At 48.1% G+C, this 17,623-nt stretch overlaps 1 protein-coding gene across 1 annotated transcript in view; it reads left to right on the forward strand.

Moving 5' to 3' along the window:
- The window catches only part of JPH2 (junctophilin 2), a 45,573-nt gene that overhangs the window by 12,573 nt on the left and 15,377 nt on the right, over positions 1 to 17,623 (forward strand). The window contains exon 2 of the mRNA XM_018574376.1: positions 2,604 to 3,384. Within this exon, the coding sequence (XP_018429878.1) occupies positions 2,604 to 3,384 (781 nt within the window). The remainder of the gene's footprint in view (positions 1 to 2,603; positions 3,385 to 17,623) is intronic.

A 17,623-nucleotide genomic window follows, 5' to 3' on the forward strand; every position in this document is an offset into this window, starting at 1 on the left:
TGCATCTGTTCAGATATCCTTGCAGTTATGGCACATCAACCTACACTGCAGCACCTTTATCAAGAAACCCACCCCAAAGCCTGTTGGTTGGCCAATAAAAAAAATCAGAGCACTGATAAGGTCATCAGTCTGCTCTCTCCTCCTGTCAGTATGTTTCCTGTCAACAACACAGCAGCAGAGACTGATTAGCTTCCAGTGGTGCCCTTCCCTCTCCCTGGCTACTACTGTGACAGAAGGAAGATTTAGATACTTACACTAGCTGCAAACTTTAATAAACATCTGCATCAATTGGCGTGTTCAGCTTTATGCTGGGCACATTCACATCTGCCGATAGGCTAAAAATACTCTCTTATGTGGCATTCTGGTCAGGCATGACCCTGGCTGAGGCTGCTTTCAGATGGACTTATGACCTCAGCTAGCTTTGGAACAACAGTCCTTGTGTGCCTATAGAAGAGTCCTCACAGTGTGCGGCACAATGTCCAGAATAAGGAGTGTGTTATTTAGAAGAAAAGGCCGCCTGCATAGTGCTGGGCAGAGAATGAAGGTGGCATTGTTCTCCTGGTACTAATTGGCCCGTCTTCAATACTAGAGGCTGCGGCCGCCCTGAAAGGGTAAGAAAGCTGACCGCCAGCGCATTGTGCACCCTCACGCTGAGTGTTGTTAATGGTGGGCTGCTACCAATCAGTGTGTTACTTAAGCTTTGGAAGTGGAAGCGGGAGGACAACACTTCACAGCTCATATTGACTTCTCTTTTCAGGATTATTATCAACAAATACAGAGTGAACCATTTGCAGCGGTCTCTGTCCGTGAATCAGTTTGCAATAAATATTCCCCATCACAGATGAACAAGGATGCTTGGATTACACGATTATGCACGTTTATGGCACCTGCAGAGACCGTGATGCTGTATCTACTTCTGGGGAACCGGGTGCTGTTGGTTGACTTTTGCCAGCAAGGCAAGATCTGTACTATGGCCACACATGTTAATCTGACTGTCCTTGTCATTTATCCACCATGCACTTTAGTTCCTTCCGCTGACCCCGCCTATATCACTACTGTGTCCCGTAGTGGTGTAGCGGGCAGCATGGGACTGTGCATTAGAAAAACCTGAATGTGTGTCGAAGGCAAAGAGGCCAATTCCATTCCAATTTGGGTAATACACCATGCAAATCCATCTGTGTGATGAAGGCACACTATATGGCCAAAACTTTTTGGGCACTTGGCCATCACTCCTATATGAGCTCATTGGAGACTCCATTCCAAAACCAAGGGCATCAGTATGAAGCTTCCCCAACCACTCTTCTGGGAAGGCTTTCCACAAGATTGGAGTGAGTCTCTGGGTGTTCATCCAAACAAATATTTGTGAAGTCAGGTGATGAAGACCTAGCTCGTAATCCAATTTATCACAAAGGTGTTCAGTAGGGTTGAGGTCAGGGCTCTGTGTAGGCCACTCAAGTTCCTTCACGCTAAACTCATCCGATCATGTCTTTATGGAGCTGGCATTGTGCACAGGGGCACAGCCATACTGGAACAGAAAGGGGCCTTCACCAAACTCTTACCACAAGGTTGGAAGTTCATAATTGTATAAAATGTCTATGTATGCTGTAGAATTTGCAGTACCCTTCACTGGAAATTCCTGACCTCAATAGTTGGGAGGTATGTGCACATGCTTTTGAAATATAGATCAGGTCAGGTGTCCACAAACTGTTGGCCATATAGTGTAGGTGTTTTTGGTACCACATGTAGAAGGACATCTTAGTGTTTCAAATTGGTTACAGTTTGTCTTTTACATTTTGGATTTGGATGTTTACATGTTGCAGTCAAAGTTACACTTTGGGCTAATGGAGGGTTAATGGCAGAAACAACTAAGTCTTTCTCTGGACTGGATCCCTTAGGTAAAAAAAATCTGGATTTTCCGCAAATCTGGATGGACTTCTGCTGAATGAAGCCACAGCTGCTCTCATTCTACACCAGACTGCTTACAAAGTAGAGGGTGGTTTGCAAATCTGTTCCTAGGACCTTACTATACTGGCTCTCTCATTGGGATTCTAGATCTGTGGCAATTAAGTAATTAAGACACCTATCCTGTGATAATCTGGTAAGTCTTATTAATTGCAGCTGCACAATGCTCAATCACAGACTCAATCAGAGACATCTCTAATAGGTCTTGTTTAAGCATCCTGCAACTGGAAATCTGTTTGCGTCTTTGTATTATCATGTTGCTTTAGCAAGTTACGTGTTACCTTGCTGTAGTCTTGGGCCAAGCTCAGGTAACCCTCAAAAATATTTTGTACTCCATTTATAGAGTGGTTTCTCTATTAGATGATCTTGTTCAAGAGGAGAAATTGTGCCTGTCTGTCTAGAAAACCTGTCTATGGGTAGCTTAAAGGTCAGGTCCTCCAAATATGAAGTTTGAGGGAATATTCCCTCCTGTAGCAGCATGAGTTAGACTCCAAGGTGAGTGAGAACTATTGCTTGTTGGGGGGATCTTTGTCCAGGAAACTCCAATAGATATAACAAGTGCTTGCCCTTCCAATGATCATTGTCTGTGTAAATGAAACTAAGAGTAGATAAAATGAATAACTTGTTGGATTTTTCTTCAGGAACCTACCAGGGTCAGTTTGGAAATGGAATCCGTGAAGGCTATGGTGTACGTCAGAGTGTTCCATATGGAATGGCAGCAACTGTCCGAAATCCCTTACGCACCTCATTGACCTCCCTCCGCAGTGAACACAGCAATGGCACATTGGCTCAACACGACGCTACGTCCCCTTCACCTGATAACATTGTGTGCTCCACCATCACCAGAGGAGGCTTCGCTCTCTCCCTCTACGCGGACCCCGAAGTTCTCAAGGCTCAAAAGAAAGGCATCTTCAGGAGAGGGTCTCTTCTGGGTAAACTGAGGAAATCTGAATCTAAGACCTCACTTTCCTCCCAGAGAAGTAAGCTGAGCTTTCTGAAAAGTGTGGGTGGGATGAGCTCCGGAGCTAGTGATGCCACCTCAACTGTGAGCTTTGGTGATGGAACGGAAGGAGAAGAATTTCCACCAGTTGAAGCAGATATTGATGCCACCACCACCGAGACCTACATGGGCGAGTGGAAGAAAGACAAGAGGTCTGGGTTTGGGATCAGCGAGCGCTCCAGTGGGCTGAAGTACGAAGGAGAATGGCTGGACAACCTGAGACATGGCTATGGGTGTACCACCTTTCCAGATGGATCAAAGGAAGAAGGAAAATACAGGAATAATGTTTTAATCAAAGGGATGAAGAAGAGAGTGATCCCCTTAAAGAGTGCCAAGATCAGGCAGAAAGTGGACAGAAGTATTGAAGGGGCCCAGAGAGCGGCGGCCATAGCAAGACAGAAATCGGAGATTGCTGCGTCAAGGTAAGAACGAAAGTTAATTTTGCAATGGAAATTATTTGACCTATTCTAAGATCCCCAGATATATCCAAACACCTTCTCAAACCTCTGGTCCTGATAGTTATATAGAATGGTTATAGGATAAAAGAGCCAATTCCTGCATGATGGAATGTTCCTTGTTATCAACAACCAATACGCAGAGCGGGAGTGATATTAAAGTTATCTTATGTGGCTGGATGAAGGTCAGATGAGCAGATTTGAACAGCAGCAGTCAGAGATGATTTAATACCTGCAGACAATGACAGTCAATGGGTGAGATCCAATACTTTATAATACTCCAGCCTTGTATTATCAGGCTAGGTGCTGAGATCCAATGCTTTATAACACTCCAGCTTCGTATTGTCAGGCCGGGTACTGAGATCCAAGCCATTATAACACTCCAACCTTGTACTGTCAGGCCGGGTGCCAATCCCTTATAACACTCCAGCCTCATACTGTCAGGCCAGGTGCTGAGATCCAATCCATTATAACACTCCAGCCTCGTACTGTCAGGCCAGGTGCTGAGATCCAATCCCTTATAACACTCCAGCCTCGTACTGTCAGGCCAGGTGCTGAGATCCAATCCCTTATAACACTCCAGCCTCGTACTGTCAGGCCAGGTGCTGAGATCCAATCCCTTATAACACTCTAGTCTTGTACTGTCAGACCAGGTGCTGAGATCCAATCCTTTATAACACTCCAGCCTCGTACTGTCAGGCTAGGTGCTGAGATCCAATCCATTATAACACTCCAGCCTTGTATCATCAGCCCAGTGCTGAGATCCAATCCCTTATAACACTCTAGTCTTGTACTGTCAGGCCGGGTGCTGAGATCTAATCCTATATAACACTCCAGCCTTGTATCATCAGGCTGGGTGGTGAGATCCAATCCCTTATAACACTCTAGTCTTGTACTGTCAGGCTGGGTGCTGAGATCCAATCCATTATAACACTCTAGTCTTGTTCCGTCAGCCCTGTGCTGAGATCCAATCCCTTATAACACTCTAGTCTTGTACTGTCAGGCTGGGTGCTGAGATCCAATCCCTTATAACACTCTAGTCTTGTTCCGTCAGCCCGGTGCTGAGATCCAATCCCTTACAACACTCTAGTCTTGTACTGTCAGGCCGGGTGCTGAGATCCTATATAACACTCCAGCCTTGTATCATCAGGCTGGGTGGTGAGATCCAATCCCTTATAACACTCTAGTCTTGTGCCGTCAGCCCGGTGCTGAGATGTAATCCTTTATACCATTTGTCAGTCGTGTCCATACTGGGGAAGTTCAGCTGAAGTTATGCAATGACGCGTCTTGTACTGTTTGAGGAAAACAAAGCATTCCCCCCGCTGACGAGGAACAGATCATGTTTACTTCTTCTATAAACTCTCCAGTGCTCTCCGTAGAAATGTCAGGGTTCTCTCACACGTAAGGTCTATACTTATACTCGGCTTCCCTTGGTTTCCCCGCTGCTCTGTACACCAACTGGAGAAGTTGCCCTGTGTAAGCTCTGGGCAGAGCTTACATAAGACTGAACCCAATGTACCAGCACCGGACCAATCACCAAGCTCCAGTGCTATGACACAAGAAGAAGCAACATGAGTCACATGACCACCCATACTGGGAAGTACTGGTAGGGGCGGGTGTGCGTCGGGCCGCGTACTCCCATAGAGAAGGACAGGGGCTGCGTACTTATCACACGCAGCCCCTGTCCTTCCCGGGAGCGGTACGTGCCGGCCTTTTCTAGTGCGAATGAGGCCTTAGAATGGAGTGTGCACATAGCCGGTTACACAGACAATCCATGCAATATCAGAAGACATAGAGAGGGAAGAGTCCATGACTTTTCACGGATACTGGTGGCCTGGTGGTGGTCACTGGTGGCCAAATGTCTAAAGATCATCCAAAACATGCAGTAACCCAATGCCAATGAGCACTTTCAGTAGACAGAAGACGAAGGGGATGAGAAACACAGACAAAACAGGGCGAAAAGTTATGCAGTCGCAGCTAATTCGTGGAGGAATGTGATCCAGTCACTCTGCTAAACATCGCATATGTACTAAGAATAGCATCTCTCCGTCACTACTATCAGCCCGTAGAACAATATTCCAGCAGATGGACTACCCACGCGTAGGCCGGGACTCCAAAATATAGACAAAAGTGCACAAAAAGCATTCATAAGGTTTATTTAAGGTGTGGGGTTTTTTGTTTTTGGGAAGGGGGTATATTTAGGATTAACTTTTCGTTTATCTCATTTTGTTTTTTCACATTTGTTTTTCTCTTTTATTGTCATTTGTTGTGCCGCTTAAATGTTTTTAATATTTTGCTTTTATGTCACTTTCATATAACTCTTATGTCCACTTTTATATAAATAAAGAGGTAACAAGGAGTCATTTTTGCCACCAGGGGTCCCGGATGGTAGGCAGGAAGTTCCATAAGCCTCTTAAATCCCATTCTATCCTTTTTAATTGTACATTTTATACGGACTTTCCTAGGGACGCATTTAATATGAAAGTTCTCCTTTTCAGTCACCTCTGCTGCAATCCGGATGGACACGCCGGATTCTTCTATCCATTGGCACCTGTGCCCGCTCTCCATTCCGCTGACCGTGATGCAACGCTTAGATCGCAACGGGCGTCTCTGGTTGTACAAATATTCTTTTTACTAGACCGGTGTCATCGGGTGCAGGGCACTGAACTGTTTGTCTTTATTATGGCTCCTGGCATGCGTGTCCTGGTCCTCGTCAGGGGACGGTTGGCGGTGTCCAGCACATTGACACTTGATGAATTGATGAACCTTGGCCGTAGAGTCGGGCAGATTGAGTGTCACAAACAGATCCGCTTGCTCTCAGAATAGCTGCTCCCTCTGTCAGTTTGGAAGGGGGTCAATCTGCTTCTTCTGCACTTTGTAGATGGGTCTGCGGCGGGTCCGAGGCAAGCTGGCAGCGCACGGATGCTGGTGTTTGCCAACGAGCTGTAACGAGCTACAAATGTGCCGCGCTTCTGTTGCGGCGCGACCAGAAGGGCATCCACAGCAAGAGCCTAAGACACGTTACCTGTAACATCTCATGACCTGGCGTGGCTTGTTATCCTTCAATAACAATCGCTGTAGATCTCTCAGGGTGCATGCGCAGTATGTGGCTGATGAAGGCACTAGTGATGCGGCCTTTCCCAGGAGGCCAGGACTATGTCAGCAGTGCCCTCAGCACACGCGCAGTATCTGGCTGATGAATGCACTGCTAATGTGGACTTTGAAGGAGGCCAGGACTATGTCAGCAGTGCCCTTGGCGCATGCGCAGTATCTGGCTAATGAAGGCACTGCTAATATTGCCTTCACAGGAGGCCAGGACTATGTCACCAGTGCCCTCGGCACATGCGCAGTATCTAGCTGATGAAGGCACTGCTAATGTTGCCTTCACAGGAGGCCAGGACTATGTCACCAGTGCCCTCGGCACATGCGCAGTATCTAGCTGATGAAGGCACTGCTAATGTTGCCTTCGCAGGAGGCCAGGACTATGTCACCAGTGCCTTCGGGAAACTAGGAAAAAAATGTACGTTCCTCAAAAGTGTTTTATTGTACAAATGATTTTTATGTTTACGTTCTGTATGCTGCATACCCCTTTGGGGGGAGGTGGGGGGGGGGGTAAAGTTCTGCTTTATCTCATTTATGTTGCTAGGCCAGGCTACAGAAAGGATGCATTTAAGTGTTGCCATGGGTAACGCCAACTGTTCCTTTTCCATGTGCGAGGTCTATGGTTTTCTAACCAGGGTGGTCAACTCCGGACCTCCAGCTGTGCTTTAACTACAAATGCCAACATGCCTCTGGGAACCATGCATGTAACTGTCAGTCTTGGAATGCCTCATGGGACTTGTAGTTCCAGAACAGCTGGAGGGCCAGGGTTGCCCACCCCTGGACTAAACAAACCAAAATGCTGGATATAAATAGCCAACACCGGACCGCACGTTGAGGGGAAGTTATCAAAACTGGAGCAAGTTGCCCCTAGTAACCAATCACCTTCCACCTTGCATCTGTCCGAATCTAGTTTGTCCCTGTGGCCCCGATGACCTAAAGATTTCTGTCAATAGTAGAGAAGAGACGTGGAGGGGATTTACTAATACTGGGGCAGACAGAATCTGGAGCAGCTGTCCATGGCAACCGATTGGCTTCTGTCTTTCATTTTCAAAGCTTAGCTGAGCAAACTGAAAAGAAAAGCTGATTGGTTGCTATGGGCGACTGCTCCAGATTCTGTCCGCCGCTCCAGTTTTGATCAATTGCCCTCATTATGTAGACCCACAGCAATGTTATAACGACCACCTCATTACCAACATGGCTGCTTCCACAGCATACGGCCCAAATCTGCTCTGCCCCCGCAGGTCTCATTTAGAATATTACCCATTGCAATGGCCGAGTACCACAAAAATGTGTCACTTGTGATGCAATTGTACGAGGTGCACATTGCATATCATGTCCCGATGAAACACTGAGGTGAATGCGCCCTGACACTGAATGGTGACCACATGTACTGTATTTGAAGTATGTGACTTGGCGTGTTGGCATATATATATATCTCGGACACTTTGGAATGTGCGGGGTGTGTCTAGGCCTCAGTAAGTTGATGAGGTGGCACAAGCTGGCCCGCTCCAGTGTCGAGTTGCAGAGTTGGTCGGTCGGAATTGTAGCAGAGTAGGCATTTAAAGTGACAATCCCCCAGAGGCCCGCTGCCATTTTTATCCAAATCTGACACGTCAGCAGCTCGCTAGGGGGACATTTATAAACCGACTCATATGTTGTCAGTGTTTTGTATCAAGATGGCTGCCTCACAGACAGGTGTGGCTGTGGGAACATTCCATGTAAACCAGGTGTAGGCTAACTTCAGCCCTCCAGCTGTGGTGAAACTACGATTCCCATCATGCATCTGCCTCTGGGAGATATGTCTGTGACTGTCAGGAGTCTTGCAATGCCTCATGGGACTTATAGTTCCACAGCAGCTGCTTTGGCTACCCCTTGGATTGTTGATGGTTATCCTGGACAGTCCGGGATGTGAGGTGTCTGCGTTTTGGGCCAGCTGAAACCTGGACACAAGATGTCATGATGTTAGGTGGACGGGGGCAACCACGGGGTCCTGGTGTTCCAACATGAGTTCATGGAGGAGGCACAGGACACGGAGGGATGCTGCAACTCGGGGAGCAAGGAGGTGTCTGACACACAGGGTGCAGCAAAGTCTTAGAGGGCACACTCTCCTGACTGTCTCTCCTCACTCTCTCCCCTGTCGGTCTCTCCTCTCTCTCTCTCTCCTGACTGTCTCACCTCACTCTTTCTCCTCGCTCTCTCTCCTGACTGTCTCTCCTCTCTCTCTCTCCTGGCTGTCTCTCGTCGCTCTCTCTCCAGGCTGTCTCTGCTCTCTCTCTCACCTGACTGTCTCACCTCACTCTTTCTCCTGGCTGTCTCTCCTCGCTCTCTCTCCTCACTCTCTCCCATGGCTGTAGTCTCTCCTCGCTCTCTCTCCTGACTATCTCTCCTCACTCTCTCCCATGGCTGTAGTCTCTCCTTGCTCTCTCCAGGCTGTCTCTGCTCTCTCTCTCTCCAGGCTGTCTCTGCTCTCTCTCTCTCTCTCCAGGCTGTCTCTGCTCTCTCTCTCCTGGCTGTCTCTCCTGGCTGTCTCTCCTCCCTCTCTCCTGGCTGTCTCTCCTCGCTCTCTCCCCTGTCGGTCTCTCCTCCCTCTCTCTCCTGGCTGTCTCTCCTCGCTCTCTCTCATGGCTGTCTCTCCTGGCTGTCTCTCCTCTCTCTCGTCAGAACCTGAGGAAAGGGGTTCAACCTCTGAAACGCGTCAACCGGAGGAAGACCAGTGTACGGATGGCTTTGGCTCAGCGTTAGCACTTCCGATGTTCCACATCCTTTCCGTTTGTCCATCTTGATAATCTCGAGATCTCAATGCTTGTTTTGGTCAGCCGTTTGGAAGTACATTTGCAGCTCTATTTTCACCTTTTATTACATCAGTTTTACACTATGGAGGCGCTCTTTTTGCTTTGTTTCTATCAGACATCTGGTTTGCCCTGACTGTGAGGAGCTGCCCCCGAGCGTTTGGAGCCGTTATGTTTTTTTGGCACCAGTGATATTTTTATTTATACTATCCCTTGGGGGGGGTGGGGGGGCAAATTGATCATCCCACCGAAGCAGAAATCAGCTTTGGGTGGAGGTGCCCTTTAAATAGACAAGTCTCTTAAAGGGACAACTGATATTTGACTTGTGGCTGGAGCCTGGTAGACTAGAGAGACCCTTTAGTCCCCGATCACGCCTTTGCGTTCCGTGAACGTGCGTGTTTTGTGTGCGTTCAGGGAACGCGAAGGTGCGAATGGCGACTTAAAGAAGGACGACGTTCCCTTCCCTAGACTGTCTTGTGGTCCCATCATAGGAGTGCGCGGCGTGTGCTTAGCAGGCAGCGTCGATGTCCTGATACTCATCCTGAAATAACAGATCCCTGGCCTCTCCAGCTTGATCCCGGGGATTGGTCAGATGGACGGCGGCGGCATGTCACGTTCGCCTACTTCCCACATTCCTGTCTGTGACTCTTCTATCAGAAGTCACCAACTGTCACCGCGGCTGCACCTCGCCACCACTGAGAATTCCCAGAGCACATAGCTATCCTATACGCCTTACTTCCAGGCATAGCAGGGAACCTGGGCACCCAGCTGTGATGAAACTACACGTCACATCATGTCTTTGCCTCTGGGAGTCATGCCTGTGGCTGTCAGAGTCTTGCAATGCCTCATGGGACTTGTAGTCCTACAACAGCTGGAGTGCTGAGGTTGCCTATTGCTGGGTTATAGTCTAAACCTGGGGGTAGCCAAACACCAGCACTCCAGCTGTGGTGGAACTACAAATCCCATGAGGCATTGCAAGATTCTCACAGCCACAGACATGACTCCCGGAGAGAGATGTATCATGGGATTTGTAGTGTCACCACAGCTGCAGGGCTGGAGTTTGGCTACCACTGGTCTAAACCCAAGAACGGAAAGGCCACCTGCCCTTAGATGGGGTGTCTGCCAGTCCTAAGGTGACAACGCTTACTCACTGTACCTATGTAGGGGCAGTGTTGTCACCCTATACCTCACAACTGTCCCTGTGTCCCTCTTTCCTCCTCTCTTGTCCCTCTTTATGGTCTCATATACAGGTATTTATATTTAAGTACCAAGCGGGTAAAACCTTCATCTCCTAATTACCACTTGCCATTTCATAAAATAATAGTGAAAATTAAACAATTCCGGGTTTCACCAATCATATCAATTCTCAATGGTCCCCATAACCGGAGGAGGGTTGTGTCTATTGCCTCAATACATTGTGCTAGAAGGTGTTTCTCATCGACCCTAGCATAGGATGGGTGTTAGGACTACAGAATACCCCCCCCCCTTCTCATCTCCATACATAGCAGAGAGGTGCTCTGTAATCCACATAGGAGAATTGGGCAGGGCTGATAATAATGCTTCCCCCAGCAGAGTCAGACTGTACAGGAAATGACAGGTTCACTTTATTTCAGGCAAGATAGATTGGACAGGCAGATCGTACTTGCGATCATCGCAAGTCCTCCCCGCTGAGGGACGGGCTTACAGATCATTGCAATGTTGAGCGGGCAATGTGCGCTTGCGCACCTTGGCCCGTGCGGCTTTCGTCTTACGAGCACGCTACCAACCAGCCGAAAATCGTACGTGTTTTCTAGCGTGCTCGTAAGAAGAAAGTCGTGTGACCGTGCAGTAAATGCGGTCGCACGCTGCCCATACACCTTACGATTATCGTACGATCGCAGGATCACCGTATGGGCAGCTTTAATGTGACACCATAAAGAAAACTGAGCAGTCTGCATACAGGAAGAAAAACATGAAAACAAGCTGTGATGTACTAGGAGGTACAATGGGGTAAATGGAAAGGTGTTATAAGTCTCCTTGTCTTGTGGATTTATTTATCCCGGGATATTATGTGTGAGGTTGTCGGAGATATTATGTGCAGTAGAGAAAAAAAGAGGACACCGCGGTGAATGAGGTCTGTAGTTTTAGTTTGGGATTTTTATGGCTGCATCTCGTTCATCAAAGGTCTTGAAGGGGGTGATCAATGATAATAATGACATTAATACCAACCCCAATACATCGGGGCTGATTTACCAAAGTAGCTGAGATTCTTCACCCAGATTCACTTCAATAACCCAGCCATGTCAGAAGACAATTCCTGTGTATTTCATCTGCACACGATGGGGTACACAGAGTGAACACAGCGACTATTTATCGAATGAAGATTCTCAACTCCTTTAGAATGATGTATAGAGGTTTGTAATCATTTTATTATTATGGGTTGAGATTAAAAAAAAAATTCTGTTACCCAAAAAAATATGAAATGTTGCAGATTAATATTAGGCACACTTCAATTCAGCCAAAAGGTGGCGCTCTGCACACCTTTTCACATTTTAAAGGCTCTCAGTTTGCTTATTTGATGAAAGAAACCACTTTACACAGCTCAGTGACTCATTGCAGGGGCTCATCCCTTATTGGATGGCTCATTCTGAAGTTTCAGTTAGAGAGATGTTGTCTAAAAGCAAACAGCTCTGTCTGTTTAGCCCAGCCTTCCTCAAGCAGGGTGCCATGAAGATGTGAAAGGGGCGGCTCTGATGTGAAAGGGGGGCTCTGATATCAAAGAGGGGCTCCTGATGTGAAAGTGGGGGGGGGGGCTTTTGATGTAAAGGGGAACCCTGATGTGATAGGGGGGCCCCTGATGTAAATGGGAACTCTGATGGGAAAGGGGGACTCTGATATAAAAGAGGGGCTCCTGATGTAAGGCTGGAATTCTGCTGTGAAAGGCGGGACTCTGATGTGAAAGGGGGGACTCTGATGTGAAAGGGGGGACTCTGATGCAAAGGGAAACTCTGATGTAAGGGGGAATCTGGATTTGTAGGTGCACTTCGATGTGAACGGGGGAAACCCATGTTTTCGTGAGTTTTTTTGTGGGGTTCCCCTTAAAATCTATGACATTTGGGGGGTCTCTGATGTGAAAGGGGGGGTCTCTGATGTGAAAGGGGGGACTCTGATGCAAAGGGAAACTCTGATGTAAGGGGGAATCTGGATTTGTAGGTGCACTTTGATGTGAACGGGGGAAACCCATGTTTTCGTGAGTTTTTTTGTGGGGTTCCCCTTAAAATCTATGACATTTTAGACTGCATTGCCTTGAGATTTTGCATACGTTTACAAGGGAGCCGTAAATAGAAAAAGGTTTGGAAAAGTTGATTTAGCCGACCCGCTGTGCTCTGGGAATGCTTTTTCATGTATTAAATCAAATGATAAAAAAAACTATTAATAAAAACAATGAAACATTAAAATGTATAAACTTTAAACCATTCAAATAAAATGAAATCCTTGAAAAGCGGCAGGTCCAATGCCTTAACATTCCCCATCTTCAGTTGATCTTTTCTATAGGAAGTATATAAAAGCAACTCTACAAGTTGAACAAATCTTTTTTTTTAATATTTTTAGAAGAGTCCAAAAAAATGACACTCTGTTTTTTTTTCATCTATAAAGACGCCCTTTAAGAGGCCGCACGTCTTCCGTAGAGGGGCTCGGACTGAGAGCACTGCGACTCCTTTTATGGGGAGAAGTGACAACTACTGTTTAGCTGTGATCTCATTCCATTCTAGCAGACACTTGTGAGGTCAGCATGACTGCTACAGGTCACCCTTCTTATCTGACAAGAGCTGTCTACTCCTCACAGGTATCTGCTGCTCTCTTATACAACCTCATACTATAGCTGTCCGTATGTTAATAAAAAAGAGACAGTTCACAGTGCCAGAACACAAGATTGTATTTCCTTTTTTTTTGTTTTCCGTGTATCGTATTGCATTTAAATAAATAAATAAAAAAGACAAAAAAAGTATATATTTCATATATAAATCCCAAGTCTAGGCTTAGTCAAGCTCTGACTGCGACTAGCCTTTTTGATGCGTGAGGCAATGGGGGGGGCGTATGGCGTTCCACAGGCATCCCGCCAAGCTCCTGGCAACCAGTAATGTCAAGAGCTTGGTGGGACACCAGCAAGAGCGTCTCAGGTTGCTAAGAGTAGGGGGCAAGGTCGGATTTCCCACAAGGCCAACTGAGGCCTGGCCTTGGGGCAGCAGGGAGTAGAGGGGCAGCAGGGGTGTGGCATTCTTATCTCCTGATGCCCAAGACATGCAGTTCTGGGCTCCGGGCGGGTAGTTGTTTTCTTTGGGCAAGCAGGGCTAAATGTACAATGGGGAAGCCATTTTGTACAAGTGATCTTGGCGATGTCGCCGAGATCACTTGTATGCAGCCTGCATACAGGGGGGCGCATTGAGGAACCTGGCATTGGGGCAGCAGAGAGAGTAAATCCGGCCCTGGTTGGGGGGTGATCTATATGACCCTTACACATCTCCCCGCCTGCCTCTTAGCAACCTTGGACGCTCTGGCCGTAAAGGGGGCGGCAGGCACACTACAAACCATGTGCGCTCTGCCTGCCACCCCCCAAGTGGCCCAAAGGGATGCCACCTGAGACAACAACCTCAGACTGCCTGGTGCTATACCTCACAGATTTACTACTCTGTGATCCAGCATCATTCAACCCAACCTAGGGTTGCCACCTGTCCAGGATTCATTCATGGCATCAGAAACCTGGACACAAGATGTCAAGCAGACAGGGACAACCAAAATTAAGATAGGGGCTACTGGCCCCCCACTGAAAACAGTCTCAACTGTGATATTTACATATGAATGGGCGGCTCTATTTACATATGAATAAGCTACGACTTATGCTCCCCAAAAAATGTCCGCACGTCGCTAGAGTGTTTGAGTTTCGCTTGAAGAAAAGGTGGCAACCCTAACCCAACCCCTATGAATGCAGGGCATCACTGGCCCACCCACTGTGGGAGGGGGTGCGTCACTTTAGTGTCCTATACTCGCATACAATGATGCAGAGAATGGAACTAATGTCATCATGTCACCAATGCATTCTGCATCTTGAGGATCACCCAACCCTGGGGAAGCAGCAAAGCATGTCACATCAAAAAACTATATTAAAAAAAATTAAGTAAATAAAAGGGAAGGATACATTTTTCTTTCTTTTATAAAAACATCAAATAATAGAGAAATAAAGAGAAATAAAAGAGAAGAAAAAGAACACAACATGAGATTTCCTTCCAGGTTATTTGTTATAAAAAAGATTTCACCTGAGCGGAAAAATATGGGACAATTAAAGGCAGTGGCGGCTCTAGAGTTTGCGAGGCCTTAGGCAAAACTTAAACATGAGGCCCCACTTAGGCCCATAATGGAAAAAAATGCAAGCGATAAAAATGAAAGGTATGAAATGTATATATTAGGACATTCTTTAAATCCTATGAACTATGAGTTCACAGTTTCTTGAATTTTGTCAGGTCAGGTGCAAGACTTTACCCAATCACAGCACAGTACACTGTGAGAGCCATGATTGGGCAAAGTAATGATGACTTTGCCCAATCATGGCTCACGCAGCCAAGTCCTGTCAGGTGACGGACAAATGTAAACAGTTGGGTGGAGCTAACGGTTGTGTCATCGCTAGCTCCGCCCAATTGTTTATATTTTGCCGCCATCTGCCAGAATCCCATTCTGCGGCAGGAGTTGTCGTGAGCAGATGGGTCAGTGGGTGCCTGGTTCTTTTTTTGTTATTTTATACTTATTTTTTATTTTCATCAAGTCGCCCTGCTCGTGGACAACGCTGGACCCCATGATTGACCCTAGGATTAGGTCAGTGGATCCATTTATTTTTTTTAAATAAAGAACTTGTCATAATCATGTCTTTTGGGTTTTTTTTCAATGAAAGGATTTTTTTCAAAAGTCTGGAGAATTAAAAAAAATATTGATTTAACCCTTTAGTGAATGGGTAGGGGTAGAAGTACCCCTTACACATTCACAAGGGGGGGGTGCATCTGGGTTTATTAAAGGAGTACCCTGATGTGAATAAGACCCCCCCAGCCAGCACCCCCTGCAACCAACGCCCCAGGGCTTGTGGGGAAGAAGCCCTTGTCCCCATCGGCACAGGGACAAGGTGCTTTTCCAGGGGCGACCAGGTCCCACTAGGGCTCTGTAGGGTCTCACCAGGGCCCTGTAGGGTCTCACCAGCCTGGTTAGACCCCAAAGAGCCTGGTGAGACCCCACGGAGCCTGGGGAGACCAGGGTTTGTAGGGTCTCACCAGCACCAGGGCTCTGCAGAGTCTCACCAGCACCAGGGCTCTGTAGGGCCTCACCAGGACTCTGTGGGGTCTCACCAGCCTGGTGAGACCCCACAGAGCCATGGTGAGACCCCTCAGAGCTCTGGTGAGACCCCTCAGAGCTTTGGTGAGACCCCACAGAGCCCTGGTGAGACCCCACAGAGCCCTGTAGGGTCTCACCAGCGCTTTGTAGGGTCTCACCAGGGCTCTGCAGATTCTCACCAGCACTAGGGCTCCGCAGTGCCTCACCAGGGCTATGTGGGTGTCTTACCAGCCTGGTTATACCCCACAGAGCACTGGTGAGACCCCTCAGAGCTCTGGTGAGATCCCACAGAGCCCTGGTTAGACTCCACAGAGCCCTGGTGAGACCAGGGCTCTGTAGGGTCTAACCAGCACCAGGGTTCTGTAGGGTCTCACCAGGGCTGTGTGGGGTCTCACCAGCCTGGTCAGAGCCCTGTAGAGACCCCACAGAGCCCTGGTCAAACCATGGCAATGTAGGGTCTCACCAGCACCAGGGCTCCGAAGGGTCTCACCAGCCTGGTTAGACCCCTCAAAGCCCTGGTGAGACCCCACGGAGCCCTGGTGAGACCCCTCAGAGCTCTGGGTAAAGCAGGGCTCTGTAGGGTTTCACCAGGGCTATGGGGGGTCTCACCAGGGCTATGGGGGGTCTCACCAGGGTGATTTGGGTTCTCACCAGGGTGATCTGGGGGTCTCACCAGCCCCCAGGGATCTTTAGGGTCTCACCAAGGCTCTCTGGGGTCTCCCCATGGCTCTGAGGGGGTATCACCAAGGTAGCAGGGCTCTGTGGGGTCTCACCAGGGCCCTGTGGGGGTCTAACCAGCCTTGTTAGACCCCCACAGAGCCCTGGTGAGACCCCACAGAGGGCTCTCTAGGGTCTCAACAGGGCTGTCAAAAGGGCTCTATGTAGTGAGTGTTAACTGTTACCAGGGCTGCGTGGGCCGCGTCTCACACTGATGCTTTGCGGGCAGGGACCAGGTCTCACCATCCTGTGAAGGTCGCGTCTCGCAGGCAGGAGTGGATGGGATCGTGCAGGACCAGCTCGCCTCGTTCCCGGCGCCATCTGCCTTCTGATGATAAACTCCGCCCTCCCAGCCAGATAGAGATCCTCGTGCGGTGGGTGGGAGGGGTGAGGTCTTGTCCCATTGGCTGGTGGACGGAGCTCCAGCAGACCAGACGAGTTGATTGACCGAGGAAACGGAGGAGCTCTCAGCCCTGTCGCTGTGCTGTCAAACTAAGAGTCTCGCTTTGACAGCGACAGGGCTGAGAGCTCATAATGTTACCTGGCTTGCAGGTAATGTGCCGACCTGGCAAATTAGGCGGCCGCGAGGCCCTCGGGAGCGCGAGGCCTAAGGCGACCGCCTAATTTGCCTTATTATAGAGCCGCCTCTGATTAAAGGTCAATTTTGTAGAGTTTTCTGCAAAGGACAAATCAACAATTTGACAGCAAAATCTGTTTTGTCAAAATTATTTGGCTCCTCCCATTCTATAAAATTGAAAACATTAACAACCAGCACCTATACATGTCTTTGTGTATGTCTTTTATACCTTTCTGAGGATCTTGGAAGTTTGAAGTTTGGCCCTTGGTGAGCCAATATGTCAATAGTGACTTCAGTAAAGTCATGATGAATTCCATCCCTCCTGGGTATCACTATTGGTCCATCACTACAATGGGTAGCAACGCTGACCAATGATGAGTGACTTCCATCCCTCCCCCATCCCAGACTGTGACTGGTATGTGAGGAATGTAAGTGGCATGTGCTGCTGCGCTCTGTTTCGCTGAGACGGTCACAGAGAGATCTTTGTGATCTCTTCACTGGCTCAGTGACTAAAAACACTGTTGTTGCGGTTTTGGTGTTGTGCACAGGGGGACTAGGGTGTGCGCAGGCACACCTTGTGCGCACGCCTATGCCCTGTCACATGGTCTTCCGATTGAGACTACAAGTGACCATTTCAGCACACATTACACAGATACAATCCACTGTT

This window comes from Nanorana parkeri, unplaced genomic scaffold (genome assembly GCF_000935625.1).
Source record: "Nanorana parkeri isolate BGI_ZX_2015 unplaced genomic scaffold, ASM93562v1 scaffold50, whole genome shotgun sequence".
Lineage (NCBI taxonomy): Eukaryota > Metazoa > Chordata > Amphibia > Anura > Dicroglossidae > Nanorana > Nanorana parkeri.